This window comes from Rattus norvegicus, chromosome X, assembly GCF_021556685.1.
Source record: "Rattus norvegicus strain SHRSP/BbbUtx chromosome X, alternate assembly SHRSP_T2T, whole genome shotgun sequence".
NCBI classification, from domain to species: Eukaryota; Metazoa; Chordata; class Mammalia; order Rodentia; family Muridae; genus Rattus; species Rattus norvegicus.
In genome coordinates, this window is record NC_141554.1 from 113,994,722 (window position 1) to 114,015,242 (window position 20,521).

At 42.3% G+C, this 20,521-nt stretch overlaps 1 protein-coding gene across 1 annotated transcript; it reads right to left on the reverse strand.

Annotated features, from left to right (window-relative positions):
* Positions 1-1,305: 1,305 nt before the first annotated feature.
* Positions 1,306-17,297, reverse strand: Irs4 (insulin receptor substrate 4). The gene is given in 2 exon segments (NM_001402280.2): positions 1,306-3,874; positions 13,569-17,297. A coding segment is annotated over 1 exon segment (3,534 nt). The 5' UTR covers positions 17,120-17,297; the 3' UTR covers positions 1,306-3,874; positions 13,569-13,585.
* Between the last annotated feature and the right edge of the window lie 3,224 nt (positions 17,298-20,521).

Consider the following 20,521-nt stretch of genomic DNA (forward strand, 5'->3'; position numbering starts at 1 on the left):
GGAGGGTGGGGGAACCACAGGGTGAGGTGAATAGGGTCAAGGTACATGATCCACGTGTATGGTATTTAAAGAGCCCATCGCTACAGCCAATGAATATATGTCCCCCAATTTTTCTATTAAAAAGGCAAGAAACCCTTCATATCTTGCAGAAACCATTTGGCTAGCATGCATGAGACAAGAGGAGTGTGGAAGTTGAAGTTTTGTGCACTCTTATATATAGGTACTTCATGCAACTGTGTTGTGCTGTTGGTCAGCATTCTGTCCCTACTGTTTTGGGACTTTGAAGTTGTTAAAAATTAACCCCTAAGTGGGAATACAATGATCATGTAGGCTGGAAAGTACCAGTGTGTGCATTTATCTTCAATAGTCCATTGGAGATGATGATGATGATGTGTGTGTGTGTGTGTACATAAATGTATGTATATACTCCCATGAAATGAAGATCGTATAACTATAAATGTACATATAGTATGCAAGTTGATATTTATTCAGGGTCTGTAATGATAAAGGTACTTTAACTATATCTTTCCATTGTAATATTATATATATATATATTTATATGTATATATCATCTGAGATGTACTCAGAGAGCACAAGCTGTACAATCAACTTAATGGTCTGCCCATGGACTTGAGACCTGCCTATTTACCCTGTGACCCATTTGACCTGTGAGTCCCCACTGGTCCCAGATCTGCTCTCATTATTCTATGTGGCAAAGGTAGCTTGGAAAAGACTAAATAGGTAAATGGGTAATAATTTTTTAATTGTTTCTGAAAGTATGTGTATTGCAATAAGGCTGACATAATTTATAAATGAATTTGTGATACCCAACCTATTCTTCCTTTTATAGTCCATCGGTGTGAAAATGCTGTCCATTGGTATATTTTTCATATACTAATATCTTATTTTTCCATGGTTAACAATAAGGCAATGAAAGGGGCATCCTTCGAAGGATAGTGTTAAGTGGTAAGCGAAGGAGATAAAGCTGAATTAAAAACATCACTTCACCCTCCTAGGTAGGTGATCTATAGAAGTCACCATTGTTCAGATCTACAGGTAAACTCTTGGCAGTCATTTTGTAGACTGTTATAAGCTAGTATCACCTTTACATTTGTAGACTTGAGAGTGGGTTGATTTTATTAAAAAGCTTCATGTTTGTAGCCAACGTGACTGGCATGTTTTAATTACCCCAACTGTTCCATTCTGGGAAATGGCTGACAGCCAATTGTACAAGAGCAGGGGAATATACTTGTAATGAGGGTGAGACGCCTGTGTAAGGAAAAAAGGAAACTTCACGCAAATAACTTACATGAACACATTTATTGCAAGTAGCTCTAAGGAAAAGCAAGTCAGATATATATATAAACACTATACAGAGTTGCACGGTCGTCTCCCAAAACTGCAAACCAGATAGATGCTTACAAACAAGAAGGTTTCAGAGTATTTACAAAGGAAGACAAACACAGAGCAACTCAAAGCAGGTCTGTGAAGCGGAAATAGCAAATGTAATGAACTGTTGGAACTGTCAAGCTCTAGTTTTTACTCACCAAGTAACTATGTATGACACCAAGCTAATGTAGTGCTCACACACACACAAATCGTTCCATCATTCTTTTTCTCTGACCACTGGAAGGTAAGTGATATGTCGATCCACATATTCCATAGATTCTTCCAGCACAATACTGAATAAATTCATTATATCTGTAAACTAAGGAGTTGTGTTCAGAAGATTGCAGATTTGTTATGCAGTACCTGTGACTCTTTGTACCTGTGACTAATTGTGTGTACGGTTGTGTATGAGGTTTCCATTCATTTATTCAGCAAGTGTGCTATCCCTGTGCTCTACCTTCTGTACCCTGTCTATCGGCAGCCCCCAAACCGAATTCATGAATAAAGTTATACGGCAGTTTCCCTCAAATCTTTTTCTTGCTACAATTCTGAACGATTACAACAACTTACTTGACTAGAAAATGGTAACAGAAGGCCTGAAGAAAGGCTGCCTAAGGAGTACACTGTTACGAAGAACAAAGTCCACACTGCATCACTGAATTAGGTAGGAACAAGAGAGGAGGCTGGAGGGACTGATGAAAGCAAACAATGCCCTAGCAATGACCAGAAACTGGTTCAGTGACTGGCATTGAAGCCACATCCTCTCCTCAGCACAATTCACGTGGGGGGAAAAGGAGCACACACACACACCCCTATCCCTTTGCTTAGTAGGCAGGGAGGAACAATAGAAATCAACTCGGTTCTTTGGAAAGGTAGTTCAGCCACATGTACTAGAAGCCTGCTCAAAGATAGAAGCACACGTTCAAAGATGTAGGAACCGAGTGGCAAAGAACTTCAGGTAAGTTTCACACTACTTCAAAGTTGCACGTTAAATGCGAAGCAATTATTTTTTTTAAACAGAGTTACACACAATAGGTACGTCTATAATCACATGTTCACAGGTACACAAAGGTGTACATACACACAAACGTGTGCACACACACACTAGCACTCACACACTTTTGCAGACACTTGCTCAAGCACTCACACCCATCTGTGAGATGATGAGGTTTGCCAGCGATAGAAGGACAGCCAAGAGCTGTGCGCCACCGCATAACAAAGCTCTAAGCAAGCTTCAAGACCTTTGTGCCTATCCTGTGTGGTCACCACCTGCTGTTACCACGTTCTCAAAGGTCCAGGTTCCTAAAATCTTAATTCAGTTTCCATCAGAGGCAAGCAAAAATTGCGGGGGGGGGGGGAGGAGGAGCTTGCTCTGAATTTTTTCTTTTAAATTTTGTACATCTTATATTGGCTCCATTTTCCGGAAGGAAACAAGGCCTTATAAGAGGTTCCTTTTGGCTTGAGTTTTAGGTATCAGTTGATTACTTGATTAACTGATAGGTATACACTAATTTCTGAATATGGGAAACTGATGTCTTTATAGGCATCCTGGACATGGGCGGGGGGGGGGGGAGGAATGGTTACTGGGGGATAAGCCAGAAGGAGGGGAAGGCAGTTTAAAGAGTTGGAGGGAGGAGCCCCAGAGAGGCAGAAAGGGTCTTATGGAATGGACATTTGCCTCTTTACAGGGATAAATGTAGATTTCAAAATAAAATCAAAACAATAGGTTTGGAAATGTTCAATTCAATAGCAGAACATCACCAGGTTCTACATAAAGAAGTAGATAACCTGCTTCTTGGCTCTGCCTTTAAAATGCTAGAACTATGCTGTCAAGATATCACTTTAGTTGATGGTTAGTGTCCTTAGAAAGTTGTAGTCTTGTTAATGAGCAAAATCTGAGATAATTTGCCCTTTAGTCATGTCTTTAAAGTAGTGAAAATGTCTCGTCAAGATAGAAGTTCAGTTCACATTAATTCCTTGGTCAAGAAATGTTTTAAGTATGTACAAGTCAGAAAAAAGATTCCAGATCATACCTACCTTCTCATTCACATGTATGTCTCTTTACCTGCCATTGTCTAAAGATGTTCTCATTGAAAATTCATCCAAGTATTATATGCCCTTAAAATTGATGCTGGCTATATTTACACATTTTTAGAGGGGAAAAGGAAAGCACTATGGGATACTAACTTCTAGCATCTTATTCCTTTCAAAGAGACACCTCAGGGAACCTAGGAAGCAAAGCCAATGTACAGTGTGCACATATTTAAGTCAATCGATGGATCCAGGAGGCAGTACTGAGAATGAACTCTGAGCAGGATCATTCAGATACCACAGTCTGCTTGTTGACTGGTAGAAATCGAGGCTGGCTTCTATTCAGAAGCCTCAGAATTTTCTTTCTTTTAGGCAGATCTGGAGTAGACGAAGATGGAGTTCTGTGTCACTTTTCTTCTAAAATATGTTTGGTTTTGGTGGCAGTGTAGTCACTCTAAAAAAAAGGGGCAACAAAACAAAAGTTATTTTTAAAATTAGTACAAAAAGCTGTCACCCACTCCTTGTTCAAATACAGAAGGAAACAAAACCTGAAGAGGTGGCTGGGAGACCCACTAAGGATGCTGCCTTGGCATAGGCATGGTTATTTGACCCTGTGGACTGCCTGTGCACAGAAAACACAAACTGCACACTTACTAGGATACACTAAGAGAGTTACTCCTGTACCTAGGATGCTACCTTGCCACTGCAGTTGCTTGGAATGTGTGAGCACTGTTCTACTTCATCCCACTGGGTTCGTGATAGAGGCCTCAGAGAGAGAATGCTCTCCTTTCTCCTATATGCTACGGAAATCCACCTTTACGTAAGGTGACACGAGTCAACAGATTTTGTCCTCTCACCCAATCATGGAATTTCTTCTAGAAAAACTCGTTATAATTGCAAATATTTGATTGAAATTTCCATTCCTCTACCCAAAAGTTATGACTTTTAACCCAGTGGATTGATGTGAGGGAACACAATGTGGAACATGGTGTGTAGAGCAGTGGGAATTAAGTATGTGGAAGAAATTGCTGGAATGAAGAAGAGAAAGAAAAGGCCCAGGAAGTGAACTGTGGAACACCAATGTTACTTTAAGTTCTGGTTACATCAAAGTACCCAATATTTCATGACACCTGAAACAAGCTAAGAGAACCCATGGAAAGCTTCCTCCAGAGTAAGCTTCAAGTAAAAGATCTTCAATTAACTAGAAGTAACTACCTTTTTAGTGGATATTTTGAGTGAAAATAACGAGATTGAGCATCAGATCTCCACTCCTCTCTACTTATTGTGGTTGCTAGTTACGTTCAGGATAGGGATCTTTCCTTCATATTCAAAGGCTTAAAGAGAGGTCCACAAACTTAGAAAGTATTATGTCTTCATGTGAACACAGAATTTGTGAAGTATTGCGTGCTGTTAGGAGAGAGGGTAGTGGATGTGCATTTTAGCAACTCATTTACTTGTGGCTAAATTGGGCTAGGTAGGTATTATGGAGTTTTATTTAAGTATTATCTACGTGTTTTAACAGAAATGGGATGCTACAAAGGTAGCTCACAAATTCAGCTTATTTTTACAAATAATATATATATATGTATATATATATAAACTACAATGAAATTATTTCAAGTGGGGGTTTCTGACTGTCATATACTATGCACTTCATTTCATGCAACTTTGCAGAAATGTATAAATTAAGCTGCCAAGCTACCCAAGAGGCAGTGCTAGGGATTAGAACCATTTATTGCTATTGGAGTCCTTTTTCTTTGCTAACAGAAGAATATCAACAGCTCTTCCAAAAATTTTATTCATATTTCCATGTCTTCCTAAAACACTTTCGTCAACACTGAGTGAAGAATGAAAGATCTACTAAGACCCAGCAAATGGCCATGTAATTTCAAGTTTACAAATATGTTTATCAACTCCTGTTCATCTAGGTTGGTAGATGGGAACAATGCTTTCCAAACAAGGATAATCCCCAAATAATTTAACTTCTTTTTACAATGCATTGTGGGAACCAGAGCTACAGATTTGCCTTTATAATTCCGTTTTTCTTAGGCCCATATTAAAATGAGTTTACATTCGTGAACACATTTCAAAGAGCATCAAAAGAGGTCCTTCACAAGCTTGCTGAGTAGTGGAAGAAGGCAATTCAGGATTGAACCTCAATCTGAAAAAGTCTACAAAAGGAATAGTAAGGACGTGACAGTCACACCATGCGTTCTGTTCCTATTTATTTTAATAACATCTCACCAACAGAAAAATGAATGGTGATGCTTTGGGGAGTTACCTGGTTTGGCTCTATTTTCGCATTTGATACTGACAGCTTTTAAATACTTACCTTATTGTCAGTATCATTTTCCAAATAGTCAAAGCTCTTTTTAATATTTAGTTAATTCCACTTTTAATAAGTACTACATTCTTAAAGTGTTTTCTTTGGGGTTTTTTATTTTGTTTTGTTTTTCTTTTTTAGTTCATGAGAGAAAACGTTAATGGCTGTTGAGAGGTCAAAAGATTTTCTCTCTGATTCTTCCCAGGCAGGGTAGAATTTTCTTCATAAGAACTAATAAGACAATTTCACTGGCTCATTTCTATGATGCTCTAGACCTGAAACATTAATCTTTAATATAGTAATGAAGTGCACAGGACTTTAGTATCCCTGGGAATTTGTAGGTTGAATCAAGAAGGCAGCTCCTCCAGGGTATTCCCAACCTCTTTATAAGAATCATAGACACCTCTATTAGGGTTTGTTGTCTGAAACAGTGGACCAGAGAAAGGTGTAATTCCAACAGTACGTAGTAGCATTGTCCTCTCATTCTCTTTCCACCCCACCCGGCAACCATACTGTCTCGGTTATCTTTTCACCTCTAATTTTCCTCCACCTCAAAATCATATTGAAAACACTATTCACTAGACAGTTTGTTATTCTTGCATATACTGGTGATTACATGATGAGACCCAAAGTGAATGAAGGGAAATGAGCTACCATGATGGATATATTAAAAAATATATATAAAAATCCAAGCATGCTACTTAGCTTAGCAGTCACTGGGTTTAATGAAGGTTTCATCTCTTCAGTAGGAACAGTTCCCACACCATTCTATGTTTGATGACTCTACAGGATGATGATCCTGTATGAGTTGATAAATAGGAAATACTGCCCTTACAGTAGGAAAAATAGCAGGGAATGCTGCTGGTCTTTACAGAGCCACTCATAGTATCTCTTTCTTAGATCAAATGATAAAATATATTTTTCCCCACTGTGGCAGTGATTTCCCAAGAGAACTTGTCAAAAGAATCTGGAATGAAAACAGATGTGACCTGTAAAGCTCTGTGTTATTAAAGGGCAGCCTAGTTGTCTGACATCTGTCCTTCATGATCAGGCTCTGGCCACATAAGCTGGTTCAGTGCAGTCCGCATTATTTGGAAATAGGACTGCTTGGGGATCTGCCACTTTATTTTCCATCCTAGGTTGGTTTCTCGACTACATCCTAACACACGCTTGGGCTCTTCCACTCTGCTGCCTAGATACTGCTGACAGGAAGAATGCAAGTTAGTAGAATTTTAATATGTTGAGTCTTCAATTTACAAAAGACATATACTACCAGGTTCATTGTTAGTTGGAACTCAGAATAAATTACCTCATAGAAACATTGTTATGAAAAATGATCTACATAGGACTCTATTTAACGTCTTCATTTCCAGAACCAACAGAGAAACTGTTTTATCCAGCCATTTCTAGGAGATGCACTGGACATTTCAATTTGGAACTCCAGGGAAAGAGGTCTTCTAGTCATGATGGATGATAGAAATAATATGGTCTCCTAGAGTCAAAAGGTTAAAATCATATTCCCTAATCACTCATTCAAAGGCATGGTGGACGAATGTGGGAGTGGTTTTGAAGATCACTATGGAGTTTGCTTTGATTGACAATCTTTCTACATTTCAAGTAAGAAAACAGTAATTAAATTTAGGCAAGTAATAGAACTTTTGAGATCTAGCTAGGGGGATCACAATTTATTGGGAATGGGATATTCAGTAAATCTTTAAGATCTGAAGAGGACCATACATATTGTGGTCAATCTAAGCATGGAAGAATCAGCCTGGCTACCTCTGTGCCAACAAATGACAAAGGACCAGGCAATACATCCTCAGAACTGTACATCAGGAATCCCTACAAGGACCACTGGTGCCTTTAGCTGAGTGTAAGCAAGCTGGGGCTAGGGACATTTGGCCAGGTGTTCTACATAGGCCTTATAGGATTTCTAGACAGTTTCCACCTTTTCTGTTAGAAAGAAACCAGATGAGGTCATTTTATTTTTCTGAAATGAAGGACACAAGTCAGATCAAAAGCATCTTAACAGGACAAGTCATAGATACAGGCAACGGTACCTTTTATAACAAAGAAATTATATTAGAGTGCAGGAAAAAACAGCAATCACTTTCTCGTTTCTATAAATAAATACTTATGCAGCCATTTTCTATTCTAAAAGGAATTAATTCAGTCTGAAACAAAAAATAAATACTCTTTAAATCAACACAAATCAAAATCAGCATATTTGTTAACATTGAAAGCTCCTACGATTTCCCCAAATCTTAAAGGTTGACTATATGATTTCACATCTGTATGCCCAATAGTCAATGTATAGTACCCAGAGACCACATCTTCTGTCAATAAAGCAAGGATAAAATATTGGCAATGTTATCAACAGTTGTGCACCCCCCCCAAAGAAACAAGTGGATTGTAATGTATTTACTTCACTGTTCTAAAAATTGTTTAAATTTCCATTTTTCATTCATTAAATGATCCCATGGTCTAAGAGCTTCACAGCCACTCTAATAACATATACTACCAGTTTTAATTTAGCATTTCACAAAATGTATTTCCCCAAACTACCAATAAAAGGTCTGGGATTTTTATTTATACATAGTCTTAAAGCCTTTAAAACGGTGCTAAAGAAAATGAATTTCACTTTAAACAGAATAATTTAATGTCCCCCCCACAGAAAGAATCTGATTCTCAAGACTTCTAATGGCCCAAAGCACCTCCATATGTGTGCATGTACACACACACACACACACACAAACACACACACACACACACACACACACACACACACACACACACACACACACACACACCGGTATACATGTCTACAGCACCTTTTTTCCCTAACTGTCTTAATTTATCCTGTTAGGTTCACTGTGATCGTTTAGATTAAAATATAAGATTTATACAGAATAAATCAAAAGGCTTGAAACAGCTGGCAAATGCCACTATTAACAAAGCCATAGAAATCTAAATTCAGTTAAGGAAATGACTATTAGTTGGACTTTACTGACTACACCCTCAATTCACATTCTTTTTTTCCATCTTTATTAAATTGAGTATTTCTTATTTACATTTCAAATGTTATTATTCCCTTTCCCTGTTTCCAGGCCAACATTCCCTTACCCTCTCCCCTTCTCTATGGGTGTTCCCCTCCTCATCCTCCCCCCATTACTGCCCTCCCCCCAACAATCACGTTCACTGGGGGTTCAGCCTTGGCAGAACCAAGGGCTTCCCCTTCCACTGGTGCCCTTACTAGGCTATTCATTGCTACCTATGAGGTTGGAGCCCAGGGTCAGTCCATGTATAGTCTTTGGGTAGTGACTTAGTCCCTGGAAGCTCTGGTTGGTTGGCATTGTTGTTCATATGGGGTCTCAAGCCCTTCAGCTCAATTCATATTCTTTCCTTTCCAATGTTTCTGTATGATCTAAATACTCACCACACACACACACACACACACACACACACACACACACACACACACGCATGCACACGCACACAAAACACACACACAATTTGTGTTTGGGAGGTAAGAACCGTTAACTCTTCTCTAGGTCAAATTTAAAACATTAATTTCCACTTGAGGTCAGAATATTTTATTCAAAATGGGCCACAGCAAACAGTTCACTGTAAGAAAGATCACCAAGCCCTAACTTATGACCCAGTTAGAATGCTTGGGGTGAGTTACAACAAAATTTGCGACCATCAAGTTAATGTATATTTATACTTTTACTCTCAAAGTGTTCATATATAACTTTCATTAATATAAAAATGACAAATTAAAACATGCTTAAAGGCCAGTGTGTTGTGCCGGCTGGAGCATTAGACTGAGGTCTGAGTTACATTCTCAGCTCTGCCACTTACCTTCATGAACACAGGAAAAGTCCTAACTCCGACGTCACCTCCAGTACTTACCAACAGTAAAATATGAATGCAAATGTACTTTGAAAAATATAAGGTAATCAGTCTGTAACTGGAAAGCATTCCCTCAATCAACACATTGAAATTTTAACAGAAATCCATTTAAAATCACACAGTAATCCTTACTTTGTTTGCAATGGCCAGCCACATCTGTTCCAACATGAAGTTTGTTGTTGTTGTTGCTGTTGTTGCTGCTGTTGTTGTTGTTGATTTTATTTTAATCCCTAGATTGTACCCCAAGATAAATGCCTGCCACTGACTTGGAAGAATTTTGGCTCACGTTTGGCGATTAGAGACAGGGAAAGAAAGCTAGAGCCTGGCTGAGTATTTATGAATGTATAATAGACTGGTGTGCTTAATTAAAGTCCTGGCCCTGGTTTCAAAGAGATGTTTTGCTCCTAGCTGACATTTTTATCCTGGGAGCATCAGTCTTAAAATAGAACAAATGCAAATGAATAATGATTGCCAACAACTTTAGCTAACTATAACTGGGTGAGGTCTTCCTTAATTGTTTAGGTCAAATACCTCATTACTCCAAAGAACTATCTATATATGCTGGAGATGGATGATGAATACTGCATAAAATAAGTGACCCGTCAATTATAGCTGGAAATTGTCTGCTATCTGGAGATTATATTCTAGTTATTTACAATAAATAAGTCTAATACAGTCAAAATGATTTGCCTTCAGTGCCTATAATTTATAGCAACAAGACTTGGCAGGAGGACAATGGCAAAATGCTTGGGCTTCCTATGTTATGATAATAGGAACGAAATTGTCAAAGGCTAATTACTAGGTTTTGGACACTTAGTACTATCATAATGTAACTAATTTGACTGACCAATTGTTTCATATCATCTACAGCTACCCATCTCACATTCCTATGTCATAAATAAAAATACCAGGGAAATTTGCATCCCACATCACTTCAACCTATCAATTTTATACCAGGTAAAGCATTAAAAGAAGGAAAAAGGCACGCAACGGTTTAGGAATAGATGAAATCATATGGGAAATGACACTCTTCTAAATGCTAATGTGTTCAAGAGCTGAAGCTTTGATCATCAAGGAATTGCTTTAAAAACATTTCATTTCTCAAAAACTACATACTCAAGTTATATTCTGGGTGTTTCTAATTGGTTTAAACAAGCAACTAGAAAATTCACAAAGCTTCACAATGGATAAGTAAAGCTATACACTCATTACTTTTATATTTTATGATAGAAGTGGTCTCAATGAATTATAATCTCACTTACATCATAAACAGATCTCAGTAGAAAGATCCCAACTGTGAATAATCATGTGGGATACTTTTAATGAAAGTAAAGACACAAAAAGTGACAAAGAATTTTAACTTAATTTGGGGTTTCTAGGATAATGATCCTAACTACCTAATAATAATACACACATAATACTTCTCTATGCCAGTTCTAAACACATTCCATAGGTGGAAATTAACTTAATGAGCTCTGTGACTCCTAACATCATGCCTTTGTGCCTTGTTTACAGCACTGTTTCTTAATATGATGTATTCAGTTTTCAAATGCTAGATAAGAAAATAAAGACACAACAGAAATAACTGGAGGTTCATCTATAGCTTTAGAGAAAAACATGATCAGATTCATATGATTTGAACACTTTCCAGACAACACTTTATCAATCAATACACATTAAAAATGCTAACTAAAGTCATTTTCTGCAATAGGTTCTTACAATACCATGCCTGCTCCCATGCCCTTCCATATGATATATTGTAGTAAACTATATGTCAAATATCTCTTTAGCACCAAGAAATTAGGTAGTTTTCAGAAAAACTAAATCATTAGTTTAAATATTTGAATTTTCACTTCTGTATTAAACCATTGATAAAACCCCCACATTTTATTTATAAAGTGATTTCATGCTCCAAAATGCTTCCATAGTCATTCACTTATCTCAAAATAAGCTCCTGCCTGTCTATAAGTTATAAGCTCAATGGTGTTGTCCTACAATAAAGTTAGGAATTTCTTCAATAAATAAAATAATCAGAGCATACTAAATCTCCAACATAGCTACAAGGCTATTAATCAGTGATGGCCATTGGATCTCAATAATCCTCAGAAGTCAGAAGAAGAACAGTCATTTGAAGAACAGTAGGATTTCACTGTTTTTATTTGTGTGTGTGTGTGTGTGTGTGTGTGTGTGTTTCTCTCTCTCTATGTCTCTCTCTGTGTGTTTCTCTCTCTCTCTCTCTCTCTCTCTCTCTGTGTGTGTGTGTGTACACAAAGATCAGAATATTAGAAAGCATAGGCATCATTTCAAAAAAATCACAGAATCACAAACAGCTACTCTTTTGATGTGGAATTTGACATCAGAGTTGTACACAGTACCTTGGGAAGTTAGGTTTCCATATAAGACCCTATTATGTTCTTGGAAATGGAATTATGACTTTTAAATACATACACCTATGATACTAGCATTCTCTGTGTCTCCCCCTCTGTGTGTGTATGCCTCTGTGTGTGGGGGGGGGGCTGTCTGCGTTGGGGAGGAGCTCACAATTAAAAGGACTTTTGATCCTTTTATTGTTTGAATGATCATTCTTTTGTGGTGTCTGTGCTGCAAATGTGAATTTTTGTATGGCAAGTTTTCTATAGCAAGTAGAGAAAGAGGAGGTAGGGGCTACACCTGCAATAAATGGGGAGCTTGTAAGGTGACTGTTGTGATCAATCCAAGCTTGTTCTGCCTGATCAAGCACAGTGGGCGAAGATCCAATCACAAAAGCATTCCAGAGAGCAAGCAAAGCAAAACTCTTCACCAAACTGACTACTGGAATGAAAACTGCTGGGGACCAGACCTTCACAGGGAAAGCAGCACGCTCTTTTAAAGAGAGAAGGCAGGGCAGACTACAAGGGTATCATCTGCAAACATTACTTGAGACTTCTCTCAAGACCAAGTTGGGCAATTTTGTTCACAGATTCACTAAGCTTTGTTCTTACAACCCCTTCTCTTCCTTCAGAAAATCAGGCCTTGAAAATCTCCCTCTGCTCCAGGGTTAACTGCCCTGGGTGGAGGCTGGGCAGGAGGGCGGGGCGGAGGGAGTCCGTCTTCCTCCAGCCTTTTAATCTTGCTCTGCTCGGTTTCCCAGAAGACAAACCAATTAAACATTTTGTATGCTTTTTAAACCTTTGAAACAATACTCATATCCATAATGAAGATACCACCACACCCTCTTCAGAGAGGTGGAGGAGTGGAGCTAAAAGGAGAAAACGAAGCACAGCAAAAGTAACTTGCCTTTCCCTATGACAGAAAAGGAACACACATGGTTTCTCTCAATCCTGTGTCAAAACAAAAACAGATCAGCACAGAAACACTTTCCAGAGCAAAGAGTATCTTTTAATCATCTGGGATTTTAGGCATCCTCTCTCCATTCAGCTGACAGCCAAGTGTTAACCTTTTAGGCAAACCACAGCAAACTTAGCCAAACCACGACTGCCTTTTAGAAAGTAAATATGTTAATAGTTGGCTTGTTGAGTGCTGAACTCTGTGTTCTCTTTGAATCGCTGCACTTAGACGGAGCACACGTAGAAACGTCGCTTTTAGTTGTAGGCTGGAAAGTGAGTGCACTGAACTGAGTCTCTGAGGACTTTAGGGAAGGGGAAAGTTTGAAAGCACCCTCGTGCAGTGGGTCTTTTTCTTTTAACAGCTCCTAAGAAGTTAACAATTGGCTCTGTCAGATAAATCAGTGGGTTACATAAAAGCTAATGTTTTTGCAAAGGCCACATAGGTATCATGTGAAAAATTAAAACCGAATTCTACTCTAATAACACTAGGAAATGAACGATCGCTACCAGCATACCAACTAACACATCAACTCACTTATTAATCAATTTCCATTAACTTTAGGAATTTTAATTATAAATTCACCAACCTCATTTCGGAGAGTGGTCACTTCTTGTAGTCACGTCTGGCAAAGTCCATTCTCACGTAAATGTTGTCGTCATCCTCATCGTCATAGTTGTCCTCAGAATCCGCTCTCTCTGGGGGTCTCAGCACCCGATGGTGGCGAGGCGGCGGCGGGGGAGCGGCTGCGCCAGCCGCCAGGTCCTCACCGTTGGCAGCTTGGTTAAGGGTTCCAGGATTCCAGCCTGCGGCAATGTCCCGGACCTCTCTTTCGGCCTGGGCACCAGGAGCATTAGCAACAGGTTGGAACCAGCGAGCGGAGGCGGAGTCTCCAGCCGCAACTGGGAAGCCGACAAAGACAGCGCCAGTGCTGGGGGCCGCTGCGAGCGCAGAGGCCACTGCTAAAGCCCGGCTCACTGCCAAGAGGGGCGCTCCAGCTGGAGCAGCAATCACGGCTGAAGCGGCGGGAAAGTCTCTGTCCAAGCTGTCAGTAGGGAAAGCCGAGACAGCGGCTCGAGTGTTGGCAAATAAACTTTGGGAGCCGCTTTGTGGGCGTCTTCTCTCTTGCACTTCTTCCTGCCTAGCTACAGGTGGTGGTTCGGAGTATCGACTGGGAGAGACAGAAGCGTCCATACAGCACTCAGAAAATGGGTCGACTACATAAATTTGACCTGTCTGAGTGTCATAGCAAATGGCACTGTCAGCAAAAGGCACGGCTGGTGTCAGAGCTGGATTGAAAATCACTTCAATGTATTCACCCCCTTCCAGGATGCTACCTACAGCATTGCCTGGGAAAGGACGAAAGGGCCACCTAGCACCGGCCAGAGGGATGGGATTGGCACCTGGTATAACTCTTAAAAGCTCTGAGAGGCGGACTGTTGGATTTGGAAAGGGCGCCCCGAATTCAACCTTCACGTAGCGAGAAAAAGCGCTGGGTCTGGCATTAGTAATTACACCCCAGAATTCTGGCAGTCCTTGAGCAGAGGGAGCTAGCACAAGGTGCTCTCTCTTAACAAAGTCAATGTTGATATAGTCATTGGAGCTGTCAGCTTCTCTCTGCTCCTGTGTGGGGTTTAGTGGTCTGGGCTTTATTTTATTTCCTTTTGCAATAAAAGAAAGTCGGTTAGGTTCCTTAGCCTGGTTCATTGGGGGCACATCATCTGAAGGCCTTGCAGACGACCCCTTATCTTCAGGTTTTGAGAATGACCCCTCAGTTGAAGGCTTTGAAGCTACATCTTTGGTGCCCTGGCTAAAGGAGGCGTGTTTGTCTAGACTGCTCCCCAGGAATTTTCCAGGTAACATGGGAACATACTCGCTATGGTTACTCTGTCCCAAAGGCGAACTCTGGAAAGGACTTGGCAGAGAGAAGTAAGAGCTCCAGCTTTTGGAGGAAGAGCCTCCCTGGGGATTGGGGGGATTTTTAGGAATCGCACCTGCTCCAGGAGCCATAAACATGTAGTCACTGTCACTGTCATTGTCCTTTGAGTCATCCTCTTTATGAGTATCCGGCGCTTTCCGAGCACTTGGAGCAGGTGGTGGTGGGCTCACTCTGGGAAACATCATCATGTACCCTCTGGAGTCTTCAAAGGGCGACTTAGAGTGACGCTTGGTTGGAGCAGAGGAATTTTGAGGAGCCATTGGCATGTAATCGCTGGAACATGCAAGAGGAGCAGCCACCCCTGGCCTCATTGGCACATATGGGTCATCCTCATCTTCATAGAGAGCTCTGGCTCTGTGAGACCCCCGGGTTGTACCTTGTGAGGTCTCCATATTTCTCACCTCTTTGGCTTCTTTGCGTTCTTTTGTGCCTCTGTCTGCGCAAAAATAAAGTCGGAATCTCCCCCCAGACTTCCCTTTGCCACCAGTTGCTCCAGCTGCTGGCGGCGGCGGTGGGGGTGGAGGCAGCGTTTGCTGCTGCTGCTGCTGCTGCTTGCTTTGAGTGAATTTACCAAAGTAGGATCTTTTCTTCACAGATTTTCCACGGTCACCATCGTCAGAATTTTTCCCACTTCCTGAGCCTTTGCTACCTCCTGAGTTCTTGCCACCACCTGAGCCATGACCATCTCCGGGTCCCTGGCCACCACCTGAACCATGGCCACCTCCACCTGAGCCATGGCCACCTGCTGTGCCCTGGCCATTTCCTGAACGCTGGTTTCCTCCAGCACCCTGGCCTCCTGAGCCCTGGCCACCTCCAGATCCCTGTCTCCCACCTGAGCTCTGGCTACTGGAGCCTTGGCCACTTGAGCCCTGTCCACCTCCGGAGCCCCGGCCATTTCCTGAGCCCCAGTTGTTCATAGGCATGCAGGCACCTCCGTTTCCTTCCTCACCTTCCTTGTCTTTTTCTTCAGAGTTGCCAGAGCTGGAACCCGAGGCTTGACAAGCTCGGTGGTTGCGAGCATCTTCAGGCTGTCGGATACGTCCTGGGCTAGGTGCTGAGCGTCGGGGAAAGCTGGGAGGTACTGACACGGCTCTCCTGGACCTGCGGGCTCTGGGCAGGTGCCCCCTTCCTCGCTTGAAGGGAGGCGGAGGCTCTCTGGGTGCGATGAAGCGTCTGGTGAATAGCATGTCTTCCCTGTGGCAGATAGCCCTGAGGTGGCAAAACTGCTCAAAGCGGGATCTTCTGAACCAGCCGCCGGGCTCCAGCGGGAGCGAGCCCAGGTGCCTCCTAGTGGACAGCAGGGTTAACAGGTGGGCGCCAACACTGATGCTGTAGCTGCGGCAGCGGGCTCTGTATTCGTCTGCGCACAAGGCTCTCATCTTCTCCAGAAACAACTCATGCATGTTTTGGGCCACCACGGAGTCATCCACCTGCATCCACAGCTCCCCTGGACCGATGACAGTGGACCTGCCGACTTCCAAGAAGAAGTACTGCTCTGAGTGCCCACAGCGACGAATGCTCAGCAGCTGGACGACCACGCTGGCCACTTCGGTATTGAGCCTTACAAACACTACCTCTTCGTCGGTAAGACACAGCCGGAACACGCCGCTCAGCTCTTTTCTGTGCCCCAGCCCCCTGGGTTTCACTACTACCTGCCACACATCTTTGTAGAAGGGTGGCTCCGCCGCCGCTGCCGCCGCCAGGGCTGCCGGCTCCCCGTCCGGCTGCGCGCCTAGCGTGCCGCAGCGGCGGCGCTTGCTCTCGAGGATGAGGCGGCTGAGGAGCAAGTACCAGCTTTCTTGTTCCGACTCATTCTCGGCCACCATCGCGAAGTACTCGTCCTGGGTAAAGAGGGCAATGAGGTGTCGGTACCTGGCATCGGCGCGCTGGCTCACGGAGAAGCATTGGTACAGGATGATCACGCGCCGCGGTGGGATGAGCGCGGGGACCGCAGCACCGGAGGCGGCCGCGGCTGCGGCAGCCGCCGCGGCACGGACACTGAGCCGGAACTTCCTGGCATTTTGGTAGTATTCGAGCCGAGCCGGAGCGTCTTCGGTCTCGAGTTTGAGCACGAAGTAACGCCTCTGCCCATGCTTCTGCTTCCGCAGGTAGCCGCGTTTGCAGACTTCATCCCCGACGGGGAGGTCCTCCTCGTCGGACTCGGAGTCTGACCGGGAGCCAGTGGCTGGGGAGAGCCACATGGCTCCCGGACAGGACGACCCGGTCCCAATGAGTGCGGTCGGGGTTCCCGAGGAAAGAAGCGGGGTGGTCGCCACTGCTGCTAGAGCTGCGGAGGCTGCTGCTGCTGCGGCTCTCAGTCTCCTTAGCGCTTAGTCGCCAGCGAAGGAGCAACTCGCCATGGTGATGCACGGTGGTTTTAAGGTGAGCGGAGGGGAGGGGGGGCTCGAGAAGGGAGGGCTTCGGGGGAGAAGAGGCAGTTCTCCCCCTGTCTGCCCGCCCCAGACCCCTCCCGCCCAGGCCCGCGTCCCCGCCCACTTCACCGGGCTCACAGCAGTGGGCAAAACAACACGTGACCGTCGCCTCACGCGGCTGCTCGCACCAGAGGCAGCCCGCACCCCAGCACTGGAGGGGCGCAAGCGGCCACCAGTAGAGGTGTGCGTGGGATGGGAACCGGGAGCCAGGGAAGCAGGGCCATCTTCAAATCGGCAGACACCCTTCAGGTGAATCTAAGGGCCTTTGGTTCAAGGCAGAACCGACGGGAGGAGGCGGAGCTCTCTAACCACACCAAGCCCAGTCCGGAGTACCAGAAGGATGGGATGGAGGGTAGACGTGAGAGGTGGAGGACAGAACGGCCAGCCACTTGGGCAAGATGGGATGCCGCAGCAGCCCACACTCAGTTGGCGGGAGGGGGAATAGAGGTGTTGGGAGGGGACGGGGCTGGATGAGCACCGGATGGTTTGTTTGTTTATTTAGGAAGTGGAGGGGGGGAGCCAGGTGAAACTGCTGCAAGGTTCTGATTGGTTAGGATATGAGCCAATGGGAGGGTCAAGCAAGGGGGTGGCCCTGAATATATTAGTTTAGTGGAAGGGGGGAGTTGGGGGATGAGGGGGCGTGGTTGGGGTCCCAGAGTTGGGCTTCTCAATCTGCTTGTCTCTAGATCAGGCTGTAAACAACCCTCAGAAAATAGCTGTCAATGGTGGTGATAAATTCCTGCAAATCCCAGAGCCTGGTGACCCCTCTGCCAGGAGCCCTTTCTCTTTTTCCCTACAGCTCACAGTTTCCCTTCGATAGCCGTTTGCTGTAGTTCCTCCCGATTCTCACTTTGAGCTGTGCTTCTCAAGAGAAAATGTCAGTTATCCCTGGAAACACGGTAAAGACCTGGGTCCTCAGACCTGCGGCACACCAGGCTGCACACCAGGCTGCACATGCCTCCTCGCCCTCTCCACCCCTGACAAAAGCCAACGACTCTAAAGACTCAGGAATTACGGCGATGCCTTCAAAATTAACGCTATCTGTACACAGAGTGAATTTCTAGTCCACGAAAACACAGATTTGCTAGATGTGGTGTTTCTATTTGATTGATGACGACTATAAAAGTACAAATTTGGGGGCCTGCGAAGTATACAGCCATGTTGGAAAAAGCCGGACTTGATTTTTTCTGAAAAACAATATTGAGCTGTCGTGATATTTTTTCTTGAGGGCAGTGTTTTGAACTGTACCTTTAAGGAACTAACAAATATTAACTTTCTTTTTTCCTTGAAGGAGATTGGGAAACTTTACAAAAAGAAAAGCTCCTATCTAGAACAAAGGACTGAATGAATGCATGCCCTTGAATATATTTTACATCCTTTACTTCAGGAAGGTCTTTGCTTCATTTCAGTTTACAAGTGACATCACAAAAATAATGAATCTATCTCTTCCCTTCTTGGAGAAAGTGCCGGAGTGTAAGGTGTAAGTGCAACCTTCTAAAAACTGTCTTCTCCTCTCCTCTCAGTCTCTGCCTTGTCTCTGGCTCTCTTATTTCAGATAGCGACAGGTTGAGATGTTATTAAAGTATCAGAGAAATGACTGCATTTGAAAAGAGGGATGGTGGGACATACAGCATTTCTCTTTCGGAGAAAGGAATGTCAGTTTACCTTTCCTAGCGTAGAGACAACAAAGGGGAAATATTTATAAATCCAACAGCAAAATAGGCAGGGATACATCCTAGACTCCATCTCCTTTTTTCTTAAGAATTCTCTTTGTTAGCACCAGAAGAAACACATTAAACTAGAGGACACCTTCGCGATGTTCAGGTTCAGAGTTGGGGAAGTGGTTTTATTTGAGCCCCAAAGATTAGGAACAGTCATTAACATGTCTTTTGCCTCCAGCCGTTTATAAATCCAGTGTATTCACAGGTGCTAGAAACAACTGTGCTTCTGGAAATGGGCAGGAGGCAGGATGAATAAGGGGCTGAAAGCAGCATGAATGTGAATGAACTGGGATTGCTACCTACCGGTTTCAGCTGCTTAGTCACATATGTCCAAGATTAAATGCACTTAAATTCAAACCGATCATGGGTACATTAATTTGAAGGTAGTATATTTTGCAACTTTATAAATTCATGGCTTTACTTCTGATAGAATTGTAAAAAAATGCATTTGAAAATACTGTAACATAACATTTAAAAATATATCAAATACATTAAGGTGCATGATAAATAAAATTTGGAAAATACTGAACAGATTCAAGAATCCTTGTGTCTCTACCACCTGTGTATAAACAGTTTTTACACAGAGCAGTGTAGACTTATATGTAATTTTGATACCTTATTCTCTTCAATCAACATTATATGGTAATACTTTCCCATATTTCTATGATACCCATACAGTTGTGATAAAACAATATATTCTCTGTTCTAAGGTATAGAGTTATAATTAATTATTTTCAGTATTGTAAATAATCCTCCCATGAATATCTTGAATCTACTTTAAAAGGTTTAAATCATTACCTTTGCAGACTGAAGACTAGAATTACTGGGATAAAATACGAATATTTCATACATTTTTTTAGTATTTTATACTTTATTCTACCACATTATTCGTTATTATTATATATTCTTCATTTTAAAAATACTGATATACAAAGTACTATCCCACTGTTATAGTTTTAATTTTGTTTGTCAGTAAGGTAAAATGTTTATATGTATGTGTACCCACTTTATATTGTCTTCTATGAAGTATCTTTTTAAATCCTTTGATTTATCTGTTGGATTCTTAGTGTGCATATTGATTTGCTTCTATAATAAAGATTTTTAAAAATTGTCACATTTATTTCAAGTTTTGTTCCTCAGCTAGTGATTTTTTTTTAAATCACATCAAACTTGATTCCCTCCTATTCTAAAGAGAGTTGTTAATTTCAGTCAATTCCGCGTTTTGTAGTGGAAGCTAGCAGAGCTAGCTATCAGAATCCCTTCTTATCATCTCATTAAGAGATCATATATCTGACCTTGCATGCTTTTTAAAAGGAAAAGCCACGTTAGTTTTCATGTCAATTAATTAGTAGAGAGAATCTACACTCCATCAATTTTTTATTTCATTCTGAAACAATATGACGGTAGTCTCTGGTATGGGTGGAACCGGTGCATTAAAAAAATAAGGGTG